This window comes from Ostrinia furnacalis, unplaced genomic scaffold, assembly GCF_004193835.3.
Source record: "Ostrinia furnacalis isolate ACB-3 unplaced genomic scaffold, ASM419383v2 OfSCF0209, whole genome shotgun sequence".
In the NCBI taxonomy this organism is placed as follows: domain Eukaryota; kingdom Metazoa; phylum Arthropoda; class Insecta; order Lepidoptera; family Crambidae; genus Ostrinia; species Ostrinia furnacalis.
In genome coordinates, this window is record NW_021130448.1 from 288,678 (window position 1) to 308,346 (window position 19,669).

General features: G+C 45.1%; 1 protein-coding gene across 1 annotated transcript in view; it reads right to left on the reverse strand.

Annotated features, from left to right (window-relative positions):
* Window positions 1-19,669, reverse strand: part of bent (projectin protein bent) — a 113,557-nt gene that overhangs the window by 84,188 nt on the left and 9,700 nt on the right. The window contains exons 14-36 of the mRNA XM_028309300.1: window positions 17,080-17,381; window positions 16,935-16,990; window positions 15,573-15,777; window positions 13,801-14,068; window positions 13,150-13,310; window positions 12,514-12,658; window positions 11,907-12,059; window positions 10,974-11,102; window positions 10,311-10,501; window positions 9,667-9,781; window positions 8,671-8,866; window positions 7,908-8,126; window positions 6,253-6,454; window positions 5,220-5,364; window positions 4,575-4,649; window positions 4,099-4,289; window positions 3,645-3,836; window positions 3,173-3,370; window positions 2,799-2,824; window positions 2,454-2,655; window positions 1,621-1,735; window positions 1,062-1,257; window positions 299-517 (exon numbers count right to left, since the gene is read on the reverse strand). Of these exons, the coding sequence (XP_028165101.1) occupies window positions 299-517; window positions 1,062-1,257; window positions 1,621-1,735; window positions 2,454-2,655; window positions 2,799-2,824; window positions 3,173-3,370; window positions 3,645-3,836; window positions 4,099-4,289; window positions 4,575-4,649; window positions 5,220-5,364; window positions 6,253-6,454; window positions 7,908-8,126; window positions 8,671-8,866; window positions 9,667-9,781; window positions 10,311-10,501; window positions 10,974-11,102; window positions 11,907-12,059; window positions 12,514-12,658; window positions 13,150-13,310; window positions 13,801-14,068; window positions 15,573-15,777; window positions 16,935-16,990; window positions 17,080-17,381 (3,901 nt within the window). The remainder of the gene's footprint in view (window positions 1-298; window positions 518-1,061; window positions 1,258-1,620; window positions 1,736-2,453; window positions 2,656-2,798; window positions 2,825-3,172; window positions 3,371-3,644; window positions 3,837-4,098; window positions 4,290-4,574; window positions 4,650-5,219; window positions 5,365-6,252; window positions 6,455-7,907; window positions 8,127-8,670; window positions 8,867-9,666; window positions 9,782-10,310; window positions 10,502-10,973; window positions 11,103-11,906; window positions 12,060-12,513; window positions 12,659-13,149; window positions 13,311-13,800; window positions 14,069-15,572; window positions 15,778-16,934; window positions 16,991-17,079; window positions 17,382-19,669) is intronic.

Sequence of the window (19,669 nt, forward strand, 5' to 3'; positions counted from 1 at the left end):
CCTCCATTCCACAGCCGGGGCTGGTTCTCCAGTAATAGCAGCCTCCAGCTTAAGCGTAGATCCAGCAGAAATGGTGACATCCCTGAGGCGTCTCCTGTCTATCCAGGTCCAGGATAGCATGAGGAGTTCCTTTGTTAATCTACTACATACCTCCATTCCACAGCCGGGGCCGGCTCTCCAGTGATAGAGGCTTCCAGCTTGAGCGTAGACCAGGCCAGAGATGGTGACATCCCCAAGGTGTCCTGTCGATCTAGGTCCAGGATAGCATGAGGACTTCCTTCGTCAGTCTACCACGTACCTCCATTCCACAGCCGGGGCTGGTTCTCCAGTAATAGCAGCCTCCAGCTTAAGCGTAGACCCGGCAGAGATGGTGACATCCCTAAGGTGTCTCCTGTCGATCTTGGGCGCCAGGAAGCGAGGCTTCGCGACGAAGTTCTTGCTGGCATCCGAAGGCTTGCTCTGGCCGGCTTTGTTGATGGCGATCACGCGGAACTGGTATTCGTTTCCTTCGATCAGCCTGGGGATGAGAGGATATACGTTAGTGGATCTATTAAAATTGATAACTTTGTGCTGATTTGTTGGACGTTGATTTATTTAAATGACCATAAAATATTGAACACATTTTTTCCTTTCTATATTTTGGATCGACTGGTTTAGTTTAAGTAAGTAATCAAATCATCATCAAGCTTTGACTTGGCTTTCTCGCAGAAAAACCATGAGCATTATCAAGAAACTGGGGAACAGTCTATTGCACAGCGTTCATAATCTCGAGGGCTGTATTTACCCGTTAAAAGTAAGTGTCTCTAAGTAAATAAATTATTATTTGACTTAATTTCACGACGATGCCGCTATGGAGCCGATGTTGTTTTAGCCTCCTTCCAAGATAGGCGCCTCCCATTTAAGATCTAAGAGGTTGTTCGATCACTCGCCCTACTAGTTAACTGACAAAGGTGACTGAGTTTCATCCGCCACATCTCAACACCAGTGTGGTGGTAGGGCAAGCTGTATTTGGGACGAGTATAAGCGCCCTAAGTATGACGAAAGCTTTGACTTTGACTCACCCGTTGACAGTAGCGAAGGGTGTAGGCGTGTGTGTCTCCACCGCCTTCTCCCACAGCGGGCTGTATTTGTCCTTCTTTTCAACGATGTAGCCGATGATAGGCGAGCCTCCGTCCGAGATAGGCGCCTCCCACTTGAGGTCCACATGGTTGGCAGACCAGTCTTCTGGCACTGGCGCGGTTGGCGCGTCTGGCACCGCTGTAAAGTTATTGTGCGTTTAGTTTACTCTTATAATATGCTGGTATTTAGTTGACTGTCGAAGAAGAAAGCGAAAACCTCAGAAGAAGTTTTTCACATCAATTTTAATGTCAAAAACGAAATTTCCAATTTTGTAATGGCCAATAGGCCGCTGTCCAGTATTAGGTTAGAAATTAAAAGATGTCAATTTGGAGCTGAACGTCAAATAAGCGTTGCGCGCGCAGCCTCTGCACACGCTTATTATGGGATATAAATGCAAGTTATATGCGATTCCCTTATGTGTTTTGCTATTGATGTACGTTTCTCAATAAAATAAAGTTCTGAACTTAGATTTGCCATAATAAGTATAAAGTCATCACTTACTGAACGGATCCTTCGCGACAATAGCACCGAAGGTCTCCAGCGGTTCGGACTCGCCTTCCTTGTTCAGCGCCTTGACGCGGAACTTGTATTCGTGGCCTGGGATCAGCCCGTCCACCTAAAAATAAATATACACGATCAGTCATGTGGTTCTGGCAGAGTAGAATAGGACCACCTCCACGCTTCCCGTCTATGTCGTAATAGGGGACTAAGGGAAGACAGTTTGAAAACAAGGGTTTCGCAATCCGTCTGACCAGCATGGAAAGTCCTTCCTTTAGCAGCTTTTGCCTTTGGTAAATTGATGAAGGTCATCCTGCATCCTGCCTTATGATGACGATGATGATACCATTTTATCTTATTTCTACACTTTTATTATACGAGTTGTTCTGATATAAAGAAAACAGGGTAGTTGACAAAACTCGGCTCTTTAACAACCTAATTTAATATTTAGAAGTAGACCTAAAAGAGTGCCTTTTCTTTTTTCAGAAGATCTTTTAAGCTCTGAAACTTAATTTTAAAAATTTGTAAATACAAATTACTAATAATTTCGTTAACCCCTCGTGATAAGCAAAATATGTTTTTTTTAAAGATTATTAGTAATTTGATATTTCACAAATAACTAATAATCCCGTTAGCCCCTCATACTAAGCTAAATATGCTTGTGTCACGAGTGAGCTTACCACTATAGTCGAGCGGCGGTTTGTATTACGAGTGGGTACACCACAATAGTCGAGCGGCGGCGGGGATCGAACCCGCGTTCCTCGGATTACAAGTCGGCCAGTCTGACACTTTCACCGTTCGGCTGTCGACGCTTTCATTCGATTCTTCAAACTCACCTCCATCTCGGGAACGTTGCCCAACGTCTTCCCGACAGGCACCCAGTTGCCGGTCTCGGTATCGTACTTCTCGACGAGGTAGGCCTCGATGGGCTCGCCGCCGTTGTCCTTAGGCCGCTTCCAGTTGAGCTTGCAGCCGTCCTTGTGGATGTCTGATACCTCGAGAGGGCCTTCCGGCTTCTCGGGCTTGGCTGTGATTCGCCTATTGTCGGTATTTTGACGAACACAAACGGTTTTGCATCACCCAAAGGGGAGTGATTGCTGTAGACTCGTTGTTCGTCCACACTTGACCGCGAGTAGAGCGACTCCTATCTAGCATAGACCTATAAGATTCTTCAAACTCACCTCCATCTCAGTAACGTGGTCGTCACCTACGATTATAGATACCGTGCGGCTTTTTGGGACTCCTTACTAATGACACCAGAGCTTCTCGGCCTTGGCTGTACTCTGCCTATTGTCGATTTTTTGACGAACACTAAGAGATTTTCATCGCGCAAAGGGTGATTGTTGTAGGCTCGTTGTACGTCCGCATTTAACCGGCTCGTCTAGCATAGACCTACCTTAAGATTCTACAAATTCACCTCCATCTCAGTAACGATGTCGTCACCTACGGTTATAGATACCGTGCGGCATTTTGGGACTCCTTAAGTGACACCAAAGCCTACGCTGCGCAGTCTAAGGTTCTATAAGACAAAGATATAAAGCCATTCCAAACTTACCTCCATCTCGGGAACGTTGCCCAACGTCTTCCCGACAGGCACCCAGTTGCCGGTCTCGGTATCGTACTTCTCGACGAGGTAGGCCTCGATGGGCTCGCCGCCGTCGTCCTTAGGCCGCTTCCAGTTGAGCTTGCAGCCGTCTTTGTGGATGTCTGACACCTCGAGAGGGCCTTCCGGCTTCTCGGGCTTGGCTGTACTCTGCCTATTGTCGATTTTTTGACGAACACTAAGAGATTTTCATCGCGCAAAGGGTGATTGTTGTAGGCTCGTTGTACATCCATACTTAATCGGCTCGTCTAGCATAGAACTACCTTAAGCTTCTACAAACTCACCTCCATCTCAATAACGTGCTTGTCACCTACGATTATAGATACCGTGCGGCATTTTGGGGCTCCTTATTAGTGACACCAAAGCTTACGCTACGTAGTCTTAGGTTCTAAGACAAAGATACAAAGCTGTTCCAAACTCTTACCTCCATCTCGGGAACGTTGCCCAACGTCTTCCCGACAGGCACCCAGTTGCCGGTCTCGGTATCGTACTTCTCGACGAGGTAGGCCTCGATGGGCTCGCCGCCGTCGTCCTTAGGCCGCTTCCAGTTGAGCTTGCAGCCGTCTTTGTGGATGTCTGATACTTCGAGAGGGCCTTCCGGCTTCTCGGGCTTTTGCTTCGGTTTTTTGACGAACACAAAGGGATTTGCATCGCGCAAAGGGTGATTGTTGTAGGCTCGTTGTACATCCGGATTTAACCGGCTCGTCTAGCACAGACCTACCTTAAGATTCTACAAATTCACCTCCATCTCAGTAACGTTGTCGTCACCTACGATTATAGATACCGTGCGGCATTTTGGGACTCCATAAGTGACACCAAAGCTTACGCTACGTAGTCTTAGGTTATAAGACAAAGATAGAAAGCTATTCCAAACTCACCTCCATCTCGGGAACGTTGCCCAACGTCTTCCCGACAGGCACCCAGTTGCCGGTCTCGGTATCGTACTTCTCGACGAGGTAAGCCTCGATGGGCTCGCCGCCGTCGTCCTTAGGCCGCTTCCAGTTGAGCTTGCAGCCGTCTTTGTGGATGTCTGACACCTCGAGAGGGCCTTCCGGCTTCTCGGCCTTGGCTGTACTCTGCCTATTGTCGATTTTTTGACGAACACTAAGAGATTTTCATCGCGCAAAGGGTGATTGTTGTAGGCTCGTTGTACGTCCGCACTTAACCGGCTCGTCTAGCATAGACCTACCTTAATATTCTACAAATTCACCTCCATCTCAATAACGTGCTTGTCACCTACGATTATAGATACCGTGCGGCATTTTCGGGCTCCTTAGTAGTGACATCAAAGCCGACGCTGCGTAAAGTCTTAGGTTCTATAAGATAATGATACAAAGCCATTCCAAACTCTTACTTCCATCTNCCGAGTTCACAGCGGACACGCGGAACTTATACTCCTTGCCAGGAGTTAAGCCGGTCACGTCACACTCTGCAATTACACAATCACGTTAGATAGTGTTCTATTTAATAAAGAAGTAATTAAAAGCACTTTGCTTTATTTTAGAGCTCTACTATGACATAAATAGCAAGAAACTAGGAGGGTTGCTTGTTAACGACATATTTACAAGTATATCTCTTTCACTTATAGCGAGTAATTAGCATGAGAAACAATGACAAATTGTGTCTAATTCTACATTTCTTTCTCATCACTGCAATTTCGTATAACCGGAATCTAAAGTTTAGCCACCAATGAAACCACAAATTAGTAGTCCCAGGGCTTACTGCTTTACTTGCAACGAGTTTAATCATAATATTATAACTTGTTGGCGCTTTGGAATATCTGTGTGCTTTCAAGCAGCTTATTATAAATAAATAAATAAATAAATATGAGGTCGAAATATAACATCGACTTCCTTTCATAACAAGGCGGGAGACTAATGACTGAAAAGGTATAAACCTTTAAGAACGAAATATTATAAACCAGGGACAAACAAAATATAAACTAGATGCAGTCGATGCAGAATCCGTTTATTCGAACAGAGAATAGAAGTCTACTTACTAGGCTCATCAGAGCGCGCGCAAGGCACCCAGCAGCCAGACTCCGTATCCAGCTTGTCGACCTGGTAGTACTCGATGGGGGTACCGCCGTCGTCCTTCGGTCTCTTCCACTTGAGGGTAGCGCCTTCTTTGTGGACGTCCGAGATCTGAGAGAAAATGTACATTGTAATGTAGAAAAATAATACATGGCGAATTAATACGAAACCATGACATCATCAGAGCATTGAGTCTCAATGAGGGCTATCGTTTTAGCGCTCACCAGTTAGCGCCACTGTAAGGTCCTGTCACTTGCTAGTAGCGAAGACAGTGGCACCAACTGGTGAGCGCGAAAGTGGTAGGAGGACTATCGCATTTGCACTCATCAAGATGGCGCCACTGTAGAGTAAGGTCCTGTCAATCGCCAGGGGTGCCAACTGTTAAGTATAAAAACGATAGCCCTCATTGCAGGAGCACAACCCTCTCTAGTTTACCAAAGGCAAATGGATGATTTAATTTTTGGCCTAGACTTTAGTTCGCTGACATTCGAATAAATAAGTTTGAGAAAGAATAATATTTTAGTTCAGGATAGCTTGAGGTACAGATAAAAAGTCATAAGAGTAATTTATTTTCTGCTATTACAAGGCCCTTTTATAAGTCTCAGTAATACTCAGTATTAACTTTAACCCCACCTTAGCGTCGGGAAAATAAGGGTTGATTTTTCAATCGTCAGATATCTTTTGACAGAAGAATAACCTTGTCATTATGACATATTTCCCATACTATAGTTCCAAAATAGTGAACTGTCCTATCGATGACATTGACAGTGGGGCGCCACCGTCAATACCGGATCGCTGGTTCCGATTTTTGCCATATTGGAAACCATATAGTTGAAAGATGGTAGCGCCCCCGTGTCATTGAGTTTGGTGGGACAGTTCAGCGTGGGTCATCTATAGCAATCTTTTACTTTCATGTTCCAGTACAATTTCAACCCTACTACAGCTTCTGGAGAGTGTCCCAGTGCTGAGAAGGAAAGAAGATCGTTGCTCCTCACTCACCTGTAACGGTCCTTCAGGCTTCATGGGCTTGTCAGTGACAACCACGTTGATGTTGACGACGTCTTTGCCGCTGGAGTTGACAGCTGTCACGGTGTACTCGCCGGAATCGTCGCGGCGCACTGGTCTGATCACCAGCTTCGTGAAGTAGTCTGGATTGTCGATGGATACGGCCTTGGATGCGCGGAGAGGCATGTTTTGGTATCTGTTGAAAAATAAGGTTAAGTTTTTATTTCTATAACAAACTTGAGACCAAATCACACGGCAACTGTGTTGGTAAGATAAGTTGCACTGAATATATTATGTCCGGCTGAATTAATAATGTTCAGAGTGTCACGCACTGACTCACTCAAATGACTAATCATATAATACGACATCCAAGAGATAGTCCAAGGATAGATGTCTAGTGACAATGTACGTGTTTGATCAGAAATGAGGATATCCGCAGGAGAAATAAAGTGACCGACATAACCTGCAGAATTACTTAAATCAAGTGGCAGTGGGCGGGGCACGTAGGTAGCTCGCACAGCTGTTGGCCGATGGGGCAGTAAAGTTCTCGAGTGGCGACCACGAGCCGGAAGACGTAGTGTTGGGCAGGCCCCGCCACTAGGTGGACTGATGATCTGGTGAAGGTTGCGGGAAGAGCCTGGATCCGGGCAGTGCAGGACCAGTAGTTATGGAAATCCTTGGGGAAGGCCTTTGTCCAGCAGTAGACGTCATTTGGCTGAAACGAACGAATGAACGATTGCTTTATCTACCACGTACCTCCATTCCACAGCCGGGGCTGGTTCTCCAGTAATAGCAGCCTCCAGCTTAAGCGTAGACCCGGCAGAGATGGTGAGATCCCTGGGGCGTCTCCTGTCGATCTAGGTCCAGGATAGCATGAGGACTTCCTTCGTCAGTCTACCACGTACCTCCATTCCACGGCAGGGGCCGGCTCTCTAGTGATGGAGGCTTCCAGCTTGAGCGTAGATCCAGCAGAGATGGTGACATGCCTGGGGCGTCTTCTGTCGATCTAGGTCCAGGATAGCATGAGGACTTCCTTCGTCAGTCTACCACGTACCTCCATTCCACAGCCGGGGCTGGTTCTCCAGTAATAGCAGCCTCCAGCTTAAGCGTAGACCCGGCAGAGATGGTGACATGCCTGAGGCGTCTCCTGTCTATCCAGGTCCAGGATAGCATGAGGACTTCCTTCGTCAGTCTACCACGTACCTCCATTCCACAGCCGGGGCTGGTTCTCCAGTAATAGCAGCCTCCAGCTTAAGCGTAGATCCAGCAGAAATGGTGACATCCCTGAGGCGTCTCCTGTCTATCCAGGTCCAGGATAGCATGAGGAGTTCCTTTGTTAATCTACTACATACCTCCATTCCACAGCCGGGGCCGGCTCTCCAGTGATAGAGGCTTCCAGCTTGAGCGTAGACCAGGCCAGAGATGGTGACATCCCCAAGGTGTCCTGTCGATCTAGGTCCAGGATAGCATGAGGACTTCCTTCGTCAGTCTACCACGTACCTCCATTCCACAGCCGGGGCTGGTTCTCCAGTAATAGCAGCCTCCAGCTTAAGCGTAGACCCGGCAGAGATGATGGCATCCTTGAGGCGTCTCCTGTCGATCTAGGTCCAGGATAGTATGAGGACTTCCTTCGTCAGTCTACCACGTACCTCCATTCCACAGCCGGGGCTGGTTCTCCAGTAATAGCAGCCTCCAGCTTAAGCGTAGACCCGGCAGAGATGGTGACATCCCTAAGGTGTCTCCTGTCGATCTTGGGCGCCAGGAAGCGAGGCTTCGCGACGAAGTTCTTGCTGGCATCCGAAGGCTTGCTCTGGCCGGCTTTGTTGATGGCGATCACGCGGAACTGGTATTCGTTTCCTTCGATCAGCCTGGGGAGGAGAGGATATACGTTAGTGGATCTATTAAAATTGATAACTTTGTGCTGATTTGTTGGACGTTGATTTATTTAAATGACCATAAAATATTGAACACATTTTTTCCTTTCTATATTTTGGATCGACTGGTTTAGTTTAAGTAAGTAATCAAATCATCATCAAGCTTTGACTTGGCTTTCTCGCAGAAAAACCATGAGCATTATCAAGAAACTGGGGAACAGTCTATTGCACAGCGTTCATAATCTCGAGGGCTGTATTTACCCGTTAAAAGTAAGTGTCTCTAAGTAAATAAATTATTATTTGACTTAATTTCACGACGATGCCGCTATGGAGCCGATGTTGTTTTAGCCTCCTTCCAAGATAGGCGCCTCCCATTTAAGATCTAAGAGGTTGTTCGATCACTCGCCCTACTAGTTAACTGACAAAGGTGACTGAGTTTCATCCGCCACATCTCAACACCAGTGTGGTGGTAGGGCAAGCTGTATTTGGGACGAGTATAAGCGCCCTAAGTATGACAAAAGCTTTGACTTTGACTCACCCGTTGACAGTAGCGAAGGGTGTAGGCGTGTGTGTCTCCACCGCCTTCTCCCATAGCGGGCTGTATTTGTCCTTCTTTTCAACAATGTAGCCGATGATAGGCGAGCCTCCGTCTGAGATAGGCGCCTCCCACTTGAGGTCCACATGGTTGGCCGACCAGTCTTCTGGCACTGGCGCGGTTGGCGCGTCTGGCACCGCTGTAAAGTTATTATACGTTTAGATTTAACCCTATAATTAGCTGGTCTACTATCGAAGAAGAAAGCGAAGAGCTCACAAGAAGTTTCTCAATCACCTAATAACATATTTATACATTCTGCGCCAACAAATTATGGCAGAATACGTAGAACTTTTTCATTACAATAATTAATCTAACCATATTCTTTGAAATATTTTAGTTATAACGTCAAAAATGTGAATGTCAAAATATGTTTGTAAATTATGGCCAATCAGCCAATGGGCCGCTGTCCAGTGTCAAGTTAGAAATGACAACTTGGAAGTAAATCTCAAATAAATGCGTACGCCCAGCCCCTGCATGCGCTTGTTATGGGAAATATAAATGCAAGTTGTTAGCGATTGTCAAAGGCCCAGAACAGACGGTGAAACGCAACTGCAACGAAACTGCAACTAGTTACTTTTGAGTTGCATCTAAGTTTCTGCCATAGCGTCCGTTGAGAGACCACACATGACACGACCAGTTTGAAACTTTCAGTTTCAGTTTCATTCATCAGAATCATCAGAAAGTTGCAGTTTCGTTGCAGTTGAGTTTCACCGTCTGTTCTGGGCCTTAAGGTTCAGTCAAACCAACGCGATCACACGCGATCAGCCGGCGTGCAGCGATGGCGATCAGACTTAAATGCATTGATCGCCATCGCTGCACGCTGGTTGATCGCGTTGGTTTTGAACCTTTGTGCGTTTTTCTATTGGTAAGTATACCTTTCTCGATAAAATAAAGTTATGAAATTAGATCTATCGTAATAATGTTATAGTCATCACTTACTGAACGGATCCTTCGCGACAATAGCACCGAAGGTCTCCAGCGGTTCGGACTCGCCTTCCTTGTTCAGCGCCTTGACGCGGAACTTGTATTCGTGGCCTGGGATCAGCCCGTCCACCTAAAAACGACATACATATTCAGTTGTGTGGATTCAAAAGTAGACCTTAAAATGCAGGAGTACGGTCTAAAATTTTTTGCAATTTTTTCTCGGAACATTGACGATAATTTAAATCAACGACGGTTTGCGCGGGACTGCGAGCAAAATAGTGCATTTTGGGTCATGTTTCACTGCTTGCGGTGTATCCAGGAAACCTAATTCTAATGCCCCTAGGGGACAAAAAAATGTCTTGTGCAACTCTGAATCTACATGTTGCAGCAACGTTACCAAACTGGCCTGAACTATTGCTCAACATTCTATGACCTGGGACGAGTTTCGTGCTGACGCTCTGTCCCCAGGAACATCAAGTTGGTCAGGGTTGTTGTTCCATTTAACCCCTAGTGTATTTGGGGTCTATGTTTCTTCATTACGATTTGAATGCACGCAGAAAGATTTAATAAATGCTACTGACAACGCCATTCTTGTAGCAGGGCTGACACTGTGTTGGTTTGTTGTCGACACGACAAGAAGAAAGTTTCTTCAAACTCACCTCCATCTCGGGAACGTTGCCCAACGTCTTCCCGACAGGCACCCAGTTGCCGGTCTCGGTATCGTACTTCTCGACGAGGTAGGCCTCGATGGGCTCGCCGCCGTCGTCCTTAGGCCGCTTCCAGTTGAGCTTGCAGCCGTCCTTGTGGATGTCTGACACCTCGAGAGGGCCTTCCGGCTTCTCGGGCTTGGCTGTTGGAAAAGAAGAATGAAAAATTATTAATTTGGTACTTTAATAGTACACCTTTGGGACGATGGGTTGTCAGGTATTTAGGTAATTATGATAGCAAAAATCTTTAAATACATTATTTTTTGGTACCTCCCAAGCTATATTTATTTACGAAGGTACAATGAAAAACAATTTCTATAGAAGACTGCAAATACCATTTACAGTGGAGCATTAAACAGTCGAAAGCACATCAGAAAATGCATTTTCGTGCCAATAATATGGCAACTACAACTACATAGGAGGCCACACTGTTTAGTTTAATATGAAATCATCTACATTAGATGGTTAACTTTCTGCTATTTAATTATCTCATTTAATTATATTGTTAGGTCGTCTGACACAATGATATCGTAATTTTATAATCAATAATGTTACAGTGATAGCAAAAACTTTATCGATATTTCAAGAGTAAGTTTGTTTCAAAGATATACTCACATGTAACAATGATCTCCAACTCGGCCTTGTCCTCGCCATATCTGTTGGTGGCGTGGATCTTGTAAGTGCCGGAGTCCTTGCGACGCGGGCTCGAGTGCTGGTACTTGCTCAAGTATGGCACGTTCACCACTGGAACAAAATTATATGGTTCAGATATGGTACATTCATTATTGAATTAAAATCTGTTGATGAAACATGCTGTAAATTAGCCAGGTCAAGAGTCAGGGGACCGTTGCATTTGGAGGAGCATCGATGACTAATAATCTTGACTAAGGGGCAGGTCCACTCTCAAGGTGGACCGACGACTTCCTAAAGGTAGCAGGAAGGCGCTGTACGCAGGCCGCTATCAACTGGTCAACATGGAGATCATTAGGGGAGGCCTATGTTCAGCAGTGGACGTCCTATGGCTGAAACGATGATGATGAAGGGGCAGACGGTATTGACAAGTGCTGCGTAGGGTATCCCCAATAATGTAGAGTCATTAGTCAAAGATCTCAGCAATATGCATTGCGAGAAAGCCCTTTATCTATGAAACTATTCCCACGTCTTTGTTCAACCAATCCTAAGTGGTCGAGTTTAAAAAAAATATCTGACATTTCCTGACCAGTGAAAACTAGGTTTAATTCATGACACTTTGACGTCAATCCTTCTCAGCACCAGCCCACGTTGTCTCGAAGTGGTGGTAGGACAAGCTATATTTGGGACGTGTATAAGTTCCCTAGAAAGTGCCTATGTACTATATAAACTATTTCATTGTATTTCAAACGCTGATAATGATGAGACTTACGCTTCAAGCCGTTGCCGCTGCTGACACTCTTGCCGTTGAGGCTCCAAGCGACATCTGGCGCGGGTTCACCCGACACTTTGACGTCAAGCGCGATTGGTTCACCCTCGCGCAAAGGTGATGATGATGATGATGGTGATGAGACTTACGCTTCAAGCCGTTGCCGCTGCTGACGCTCTTGCCGTTGAGACTCCAAGCGACATCTGGCGCAGGTTCACCCGACACCTTGACGTCAAGCGCGATGGGTTCGCCCTCGCGGACTTTGATGGTGCGTAGGTTGCGACGGTCGATCTTCGGAGCCACTGGGGAAGGAAATATAAATGTAAATAATGGGAGAACAAAAAAAAGAGGAATGATGATGGATTCGAAATCTTGATACTGCGTGGGTTTATTTTGTTGATTTCTAATATTACTGGTTTCATAGCTGAATCGACTGATCCAATCAATTCATTGAATAAGAACGAAAAAACGTTACCGTGATTTTTCCCCATACATGGGAATGCTGAAATAGTTTTTAAAACATATCACCCGCTCACTACCTTTATTAGGTGTGCTAACTTCACCGTTAGGCAGCGTTTCCACAAGAGATGTGCGAGGATGCGTAGCGAATGATGTGTTTGTAAAGAACCAATAGAATCGCATAATTTACTCATCGCATCTCTCTGGTGGAAACACAGCCTTAAAGCAATTCCATTTGCCAAACAAAAGACCACTTTACCCGTTTACATTACGATATAAATAAAATATTCTACTCACGTTTCCTGGGCTTGCAGACGACAGACTTGCTGGCGTCTGATGGCTCGCCAGGGCCGGCCTCGTTGATGGCCTTCACTCGGAACTCGTATTCCGTTCCCTCGTCCAAGTTCGGCACTGTAGCCTTCTCGTTGTCGTGGGGGCCGACCTGACGAGAAACACACATTTTAACGGCCAATTTAGTGGTGATATACGTCTTTATCTTTGGGGATACTTATGAGATCACTCCCAAGTTGAAATTACGAAATTGCGTTGCGAAATACCTTTATTCAACAAGTAGAATTTAATTGATAAGCTCTTGCAGTACTATACTATCTGTAGCTTTAGCTGGGTTCCAGTCTCAGGAGTAGCAGATTAGTTGAAATGATTATTAGTTGCAATACTGCGATCTTTGGCAGTCTTCGCAAGAGGCTTCCATCCATCAAAGCCCTCTAGACTCGTAGTGCCCTTATGGGGCCATAACGAATTCGCTTTTACTCTTCGTCATCCCGAATCATTCTAGTGACTTTTTTGGAGTGTTGTTACTGAATGACTACTATCTACAGTACCTTAAAAGTACCCAACAAACTAATTAATCCAGTGCTAAAGATAATCGACTTAAAATACTATAAAGAAGTATTAGTAGTATGTATTACTCACCTCGCAGGCCTTCACCCATTTCGGCGAGCCAACTTCTCTCTTCTCAATGATGTAGCCGGTAATGGGAGCGCCGCCGTCGTTGATGGGCTTATCCCATTTAAGGTCAACATGGTCGCGGTCCCAGTCAACCACTTCTGGTGTTCCGGGTTTGCCCGGTTCGTCTGCGAAAGACGATAAATTGGTAACAATTTGGAATTGGAAATCATAAGTGTTACAGCTACAGTTTGGCCTCCTATGAAATCCGTAAATATTGAGTTATCTCAGTGGAGAGCTGATTTTCGGCTAATTCATTGCCGAAATACATCTATCAGTAATAAGAAGAATATAGGAGAAGCTCGAAGTTTAGGAACGACTTTCTGCCAGTGTTAAGTGGATGACCGATGAGAAACAAAGGCATACCTACATAACTTTCAAGTAAAAACCGACATCAACAGCTATACATGATTATAAGCGATACATCACCAGGTCCCGATTTATATTCTTTAAAAAATTTTTATGCGATAAGATTACACAATATTTAATGCACATATATAACACCACTAAATGCCGCTAGCACAATTCAAACCCCCAGTTGTATTGTTTCATTTTCCAAAGGCAATCTTGTGATTTATTTCTAATATCTCACAAAAATTACTAAGTATCAACACTCACCGAACGGATTCTTGGCAATAATCGAGTGGTCTGCGTCCAAGGGTTCCGAAACGCCCTCGTTATTGACCGCAGACACTCTGAACTTGTACTCATGTCCTGGAACCAGGTTCTCCACCTCGGCCTTCGGGTCCTTGGTCTTCATGCACGGCATCCAGCGACCGGTCTCGGTATCAAGCTTCTCGACCAAGTAGTGGTCGATGGGCGCACCACCATCGTCTAGGGGCGGGTTCCATTTGAGCGTGCAGCCTTCTTTGTGGACGTCTGAGATCTGGGAAAGGATTGAAGGGTAAGTGCTTTTTGAGTCTTATTGTATTAGGTATATGTATTAGGTATAGGGTCGAAAATGATTCAGCTTGTATTTTGCGAAGAAGGCAAATCTTTAATATTTATTTTTTTGGATTCCCTATCACCGATTTCGTATCTTTGGATCTATTAGTCACTATAACTTGTGCTCGCATCTCGCTAAACAGCTGACAAAATGACGATTTGAGACATTACACAAAGTTTGAGATATCGAGGCAGTAATATTTTGGATTCTCAATAAACTTTTACGCCACAGAAGTAGTACAACCTGGACAACGGAGAATTGTATTCCTCGGAAATACCAATGTTACTTCTTTGAAGGATCACAGAGAACTAAGACTACACTCGACATCAAATAAATCGCACCTCCCGCGACAAGCACTTTCAAACGTATGCATCCCCACTTCCCACCAATATTTGCACCATTTAAAAGCCTAGTTCTAAAATGTGTCTTTAGAAGGATCCAGAGTCACTTCTTAAAAAAATAGGTAGTTACGCTTGAGCCAACTTTTATGGCTATAAAACTGTTAAGTTGGGATTAACCCTATCCATCTGTTAAAGAGGACACGTGTGATCATTATTTGGTTTTATAACCATAAAATTTGGTCTAATTGATCCCAGAGGTGAGCCCAAAGTGAGGTCTTTTTTCAAGTCACATTTATGGTATATGTTAATCATTTATTAAGAAAGTAAATGTGTTTTTCCTTAAGCATTTTTATTGGGCTTTCAAATAACACCAATATTGTTGGGGTATCATGATTGTGTCAGAAGAAAATCTTTAAAGTTCGCATCGCGGAAGGTGCGGTTTATTTGATGTTGAATGTAGTTCATTTGGAAAGACGCTGTTAGCTGTCGGGAATATTACCTTCAGTGGTCCCTCAGGCTTAGCTGGTACATCGAGCACGTTGACCTGTATGGTGGCCTCATCGCGTCCACTGCTGTTCTCAGCCTTGAGTTCGTAAGTACCGCTGTGCTTGCGGCTGCAGACTACGACCGATAGCTTGATCTTGTAGTCTTATAAGATAAGTCGCAGCCAAATGCTAGTCATCATCATTTCAGCCACAGGACGTCCACTGCTGAACATAGTCCTCACCCAATATTTCCAGTTTGGCTGGTGTAAGCAGCCCGCATCCAATGCCTTCCTGTAATCCTTTCTCTCCACAATAAACGGTCTTGCGCTGCCCGCATCCAGGCTCCTCCCGCGACCTTTATCAGATCGTCGGTCCACCTAGTAGAAGGCCTACCCACGCTACGTCTTCCAGCCCTGTGCCCTGTACACCATGTGTGGCTGGAAGTCTTACGCTGCGCTTGCTTGACTTACTTGACTTAAGGTCCTATGTCCCCTAGATGGGGGCAGAGAGCGTCCACAACAGTCCTCCATCGCGTTCGGTCTTGAGCTTCGCGCTTGATTTCGCTCCAAGTCTACGCTGCGCTTGCTGCTAAATGTAAAAGCTATAACTAAGTATTACCTTGAGTGGTCCCTCAGGCTTGGCTGGTACATCGAGCACGTTGACCTGTATGGTGGCCTCATCACGTCCACTGCTGTTCTCAGCCTTCAGTACGTAAGTACCGCTGTGCTTGCGGCTGCAGACCACGACCGATAGCTTGATTTTGTAGTCTTCGGTGTCGATGGTCAGGTCATCGCGACTTGAGAGACGCTCTTTGTTGTGGAACCTGAGAGATTAGGATAATAAGGTAAAAGTTTTAAGTAAAATTGCTACTGATATCTATATTTATAGTGGTAGCTAAGGTTGTATACTGTGTACAAGCTTATAAAATATATTTTTATGTCCACAAACCAATGGCAGTTCACGTGTGGAGGTAAGCCACAAAACTAGCTTTGTGCCTTCTTCTATGGAAAGGCTTACGTTCCCTTGGACTTACATTGAAATGTTCAAAGTCTAGTTTCCAAGATAATTATAATATTGGATTCCCGTTTTATCGTAACTTAATGATGCCGTCTAGTTTTTACCGTAACTTTAGGATATAATCTAAATAATCCCTTGAATGAAATCCTGCAGCATGTAGAAAAAAAATTACAAAAATCAATTCAGTAGATCACCTTCCTCTATAATTTTAAATGCAATATTAATTTATTTATTTATTTATTTATTTAATGAAAGAAACATACAGCTTTTATATTACATATAGGTACAGGAAAAAGTTTAGTTTATTCATAAGCCAAAAAAGTTTCCAATGTTAATTTGTCAATAGCGAAGACATATTATAAAAAGTTTCGCAGTAATTTAACTAGGTAATTTCGTTCNCGTACCTACATTACAGTACTCATAATGATGTATTAAATGTATCCTATAGTCTATGCACTGCAAGATGGTGCAGGTGACATGACTAGAGATAGGTTAAATTTTAATCCAATTAGTAAATGGCCTGTTGTCGTCGCAAAATACGCAATAGAACGCAGAACTGACGGCCAATGAGGCATCAAGGTTTTAGAGTGGAGGCTGTGGACCGACGACCTCATAAAGGTAGCAGGAAGGCGCTGGATGCAGGCTACTACCAACCGGGCGATGTGGACATCATTGGGAGAGGCCTATGTTCAGCAGTGGACGTCCTATAGCTGCAATGATGATAATGACTGGTTTACACTGGCTTGCGACACTTCGCGCGTGTCGTGAGCGTTGTCTGTATGTCGTGTTCATTGCCCGAGCGCACTTTGTATGTAGATTGTCTCCTGCTCCTATCTATTTTGCGCTCGCACACTCACTGCTGCCGCCCGTCGCACAGTCGCGACAGCAATATAATTACGCGATAAGGAAAGGTAGCTTGGGGTCATTGGACAAAATTCTACGTGCTCCGAGACCAGACTTTACCTGCGCAGCTCCTCGGCCTCGGGGTTGTCGTCCATGAGCCGCTGGTGCTGCTCCAGCTCTCAAACATCCTCCATCATCATCATCCATCAAACATCCTCCAGCGACGCATCGTGTTCCGAGGGTGTCCCTAGCTACGGAGCCTGACCTGCGCAGCTCCTCGGCCTCGGGGTTGTCGTCCATGAGCCGCTGGTGCTGCTCCAGCTCTCGCACTATCATCCATCAAACATCCTCCAGCGACGCATCGTGTTCCGAGGGTGTCCCTAGCTATGGAGCCTGACCTGCGCAGCTCCTCGGCCTCGGGGTTGTCGTCCATGAGCCGCTGGTGCTGCTCCAGCTCGCGCACGATCATGTCGGCGCGCTTGTCGGCGCTCGGGCCGGCGGGCGCGTCGCAGACATCCTCCAGCAACGCATTATGTTCGGAATTTGTTCGGCGGAGGCGGAGGGTGTCTGTAAGTGTTAATACGAGATGCTACAGTCACTGGTGAAAAATTAAAGACGTCGGTTCGCGCTGCGACAGAGACAAGCGACGGAGACAAAAGACCGAGACCGTAACTAGACTTGAGGCAATGTTTATGCGTCAGTTCGCGATCGAATCTGAGACCAGAGACAGAGATGTAAGTCAAGTAACGGTCGCGGTATTACGTCTCGGTGTCTTGTCTCATTCGCTTGTCTCTGTCACGACGCGAACCACCATACCTTTAGGCTAAGAACTCACGATTTTCACCCGCGACCGCGGCGGTTGTGGAATTGCGGTTTTATTTCATTACAAAAGCTGTGGGCCCGCAACCGCCGCGGGCCATGAGTTCTTAGCCTTAGGCTTACCAAGTTAAGTTTCTACTTGTAACATTGTAATTATTAAAATTAAAAACCAAAATATTTGGTCATACAGTCTCATTGCACATCGATTTTCCCTGGTAAAGATAATAATACGCGTCCGATAACGTAACTCAATAGCTACAATGTTGTTATAGGGTTCGTGTCTTTGTGTCTTACTCGCGCGATAAGTCAATGAGTTCCTGAGGGGATCCTGTTACGGGTAAATACTGAATTTCTCTAACCCATTGTAGTTAAGGCTCAATTCCTAAAACACAAGATGAATTGGAGGGTCACGAGAAATGCAATTAGGGTTGAGTTCAATCGTAGTTAATAAAATTTTAATAACGTAGAGACGAAAAAGAAGACGGTCATTTCCATATTTCCGGATGTACTCGTATTAATTCCTCACTCTCTCTCACTAGTCGAGTCGCTTGAATGAGCTACAGTACAGAAAGAGAGTGAACAGAAACGGCAATAATGTAGCAACCTCGATATTACGATTGTGCGATCACGATTTCGTGTCATATGAAAAGGTATATGTTAGTTAGAGCAGTGGAATAATGCTTTAGAGCACAAGCAAAATTATTGTTTTAATTCAATATAACGCCTGACTAATTATGCGCTAACCGTACAGCGTCGGTTTCATAGTTCATACTTCAATTCCTATAATTATTTGTGTTATTTTGCTAGATTGGTTTATTCCAAACACATGCCTATGTTTCCCTAAAAGTAAACTAAATTAAAATAAACATAAACATACCTGAACAAACATCCAGTTCAATATCGTTATCCATAACACACAACTAAAACTGTCCCATTAGTGATAGGATAATAACTGCGCAAATGAATCTAAAGTTTACCGCCCATTTAATTACTTTGTTATTTATGATATAGGGAAAAATATGTATTTTTATGCGAGCAACAAGGACGAAGGTAGACAGAGCACTGGCGATCTGATTCATGCACGATCATAATTAAACTGGCGCTAACTTCATTAGAGCTCGTTAGGCCGTACTCTGCCATAAGCTCTGGTAGCCCTCGGTGTAATTACATAATTGCTACTTGAGATAATAGCCCTAAATCGATACAAGTACATGCATATTGCAAAGATAAATAACAGGGCGTTAAAAATTACGCCTCCAGTCGTGGTGATGAAGTAATGAAATAAATATAGCAAGTTTAAAATAAACTGGCCCGCATCATCATCATCATCACCTATCATTGTGTTTAAGGTGATTCACGGCACTACGCCAGCTTACCGACATTGAACTTAAACGTTTTGATCAGCCATAACAATATGACACGAAATACGAATACAACGGACACAGAACAGTAGCGGCAAAATACTCTCACAGAGACAAAACCCGAGAAAAGTGGGGAAGAGGTGAGTCCATCTCAGTATGAGCGTGTATGGAAGTGCGCACATTACACCGATTTGGTATCGGCTGACTCCTCATTCAAATTGTAAGCCGACCAAAATACTGCCCGACTAAAAGCGCTCCTGCACACGACGCCGCCACCGCGCCGCCGCCGCGCCGTCGCCGCGCCCCTACACTGTTCATAATACGCACCGAGTAAAGCCCGCCGCCGCGCCATCACAGCATAATTTCGCCAGCGGCGCGGCAGCGAGCTTCACGCGGCACGTATAAACAGTGCAAAGGAGCGGCGACGGCGCGGCNTCATCTCTAATAATTATATGGTTCAGGTATGGTACATTCATTATTGAATTAAAATCTGAATGATGATCATCTGTTGATGAAACATGCTGTAAGTTAGCCAGGTCAAGAGACAGGGGACCGTTGCATTTGGCGTAGCACCGCTGACTAAGGGACAGAGCCACCCACAAGGTGGACCGACGACTTCCTAAAGGTAGCAGGAAGGCGCTGTACGCAGGCCGCTATCAACTGGTCAACATGAAG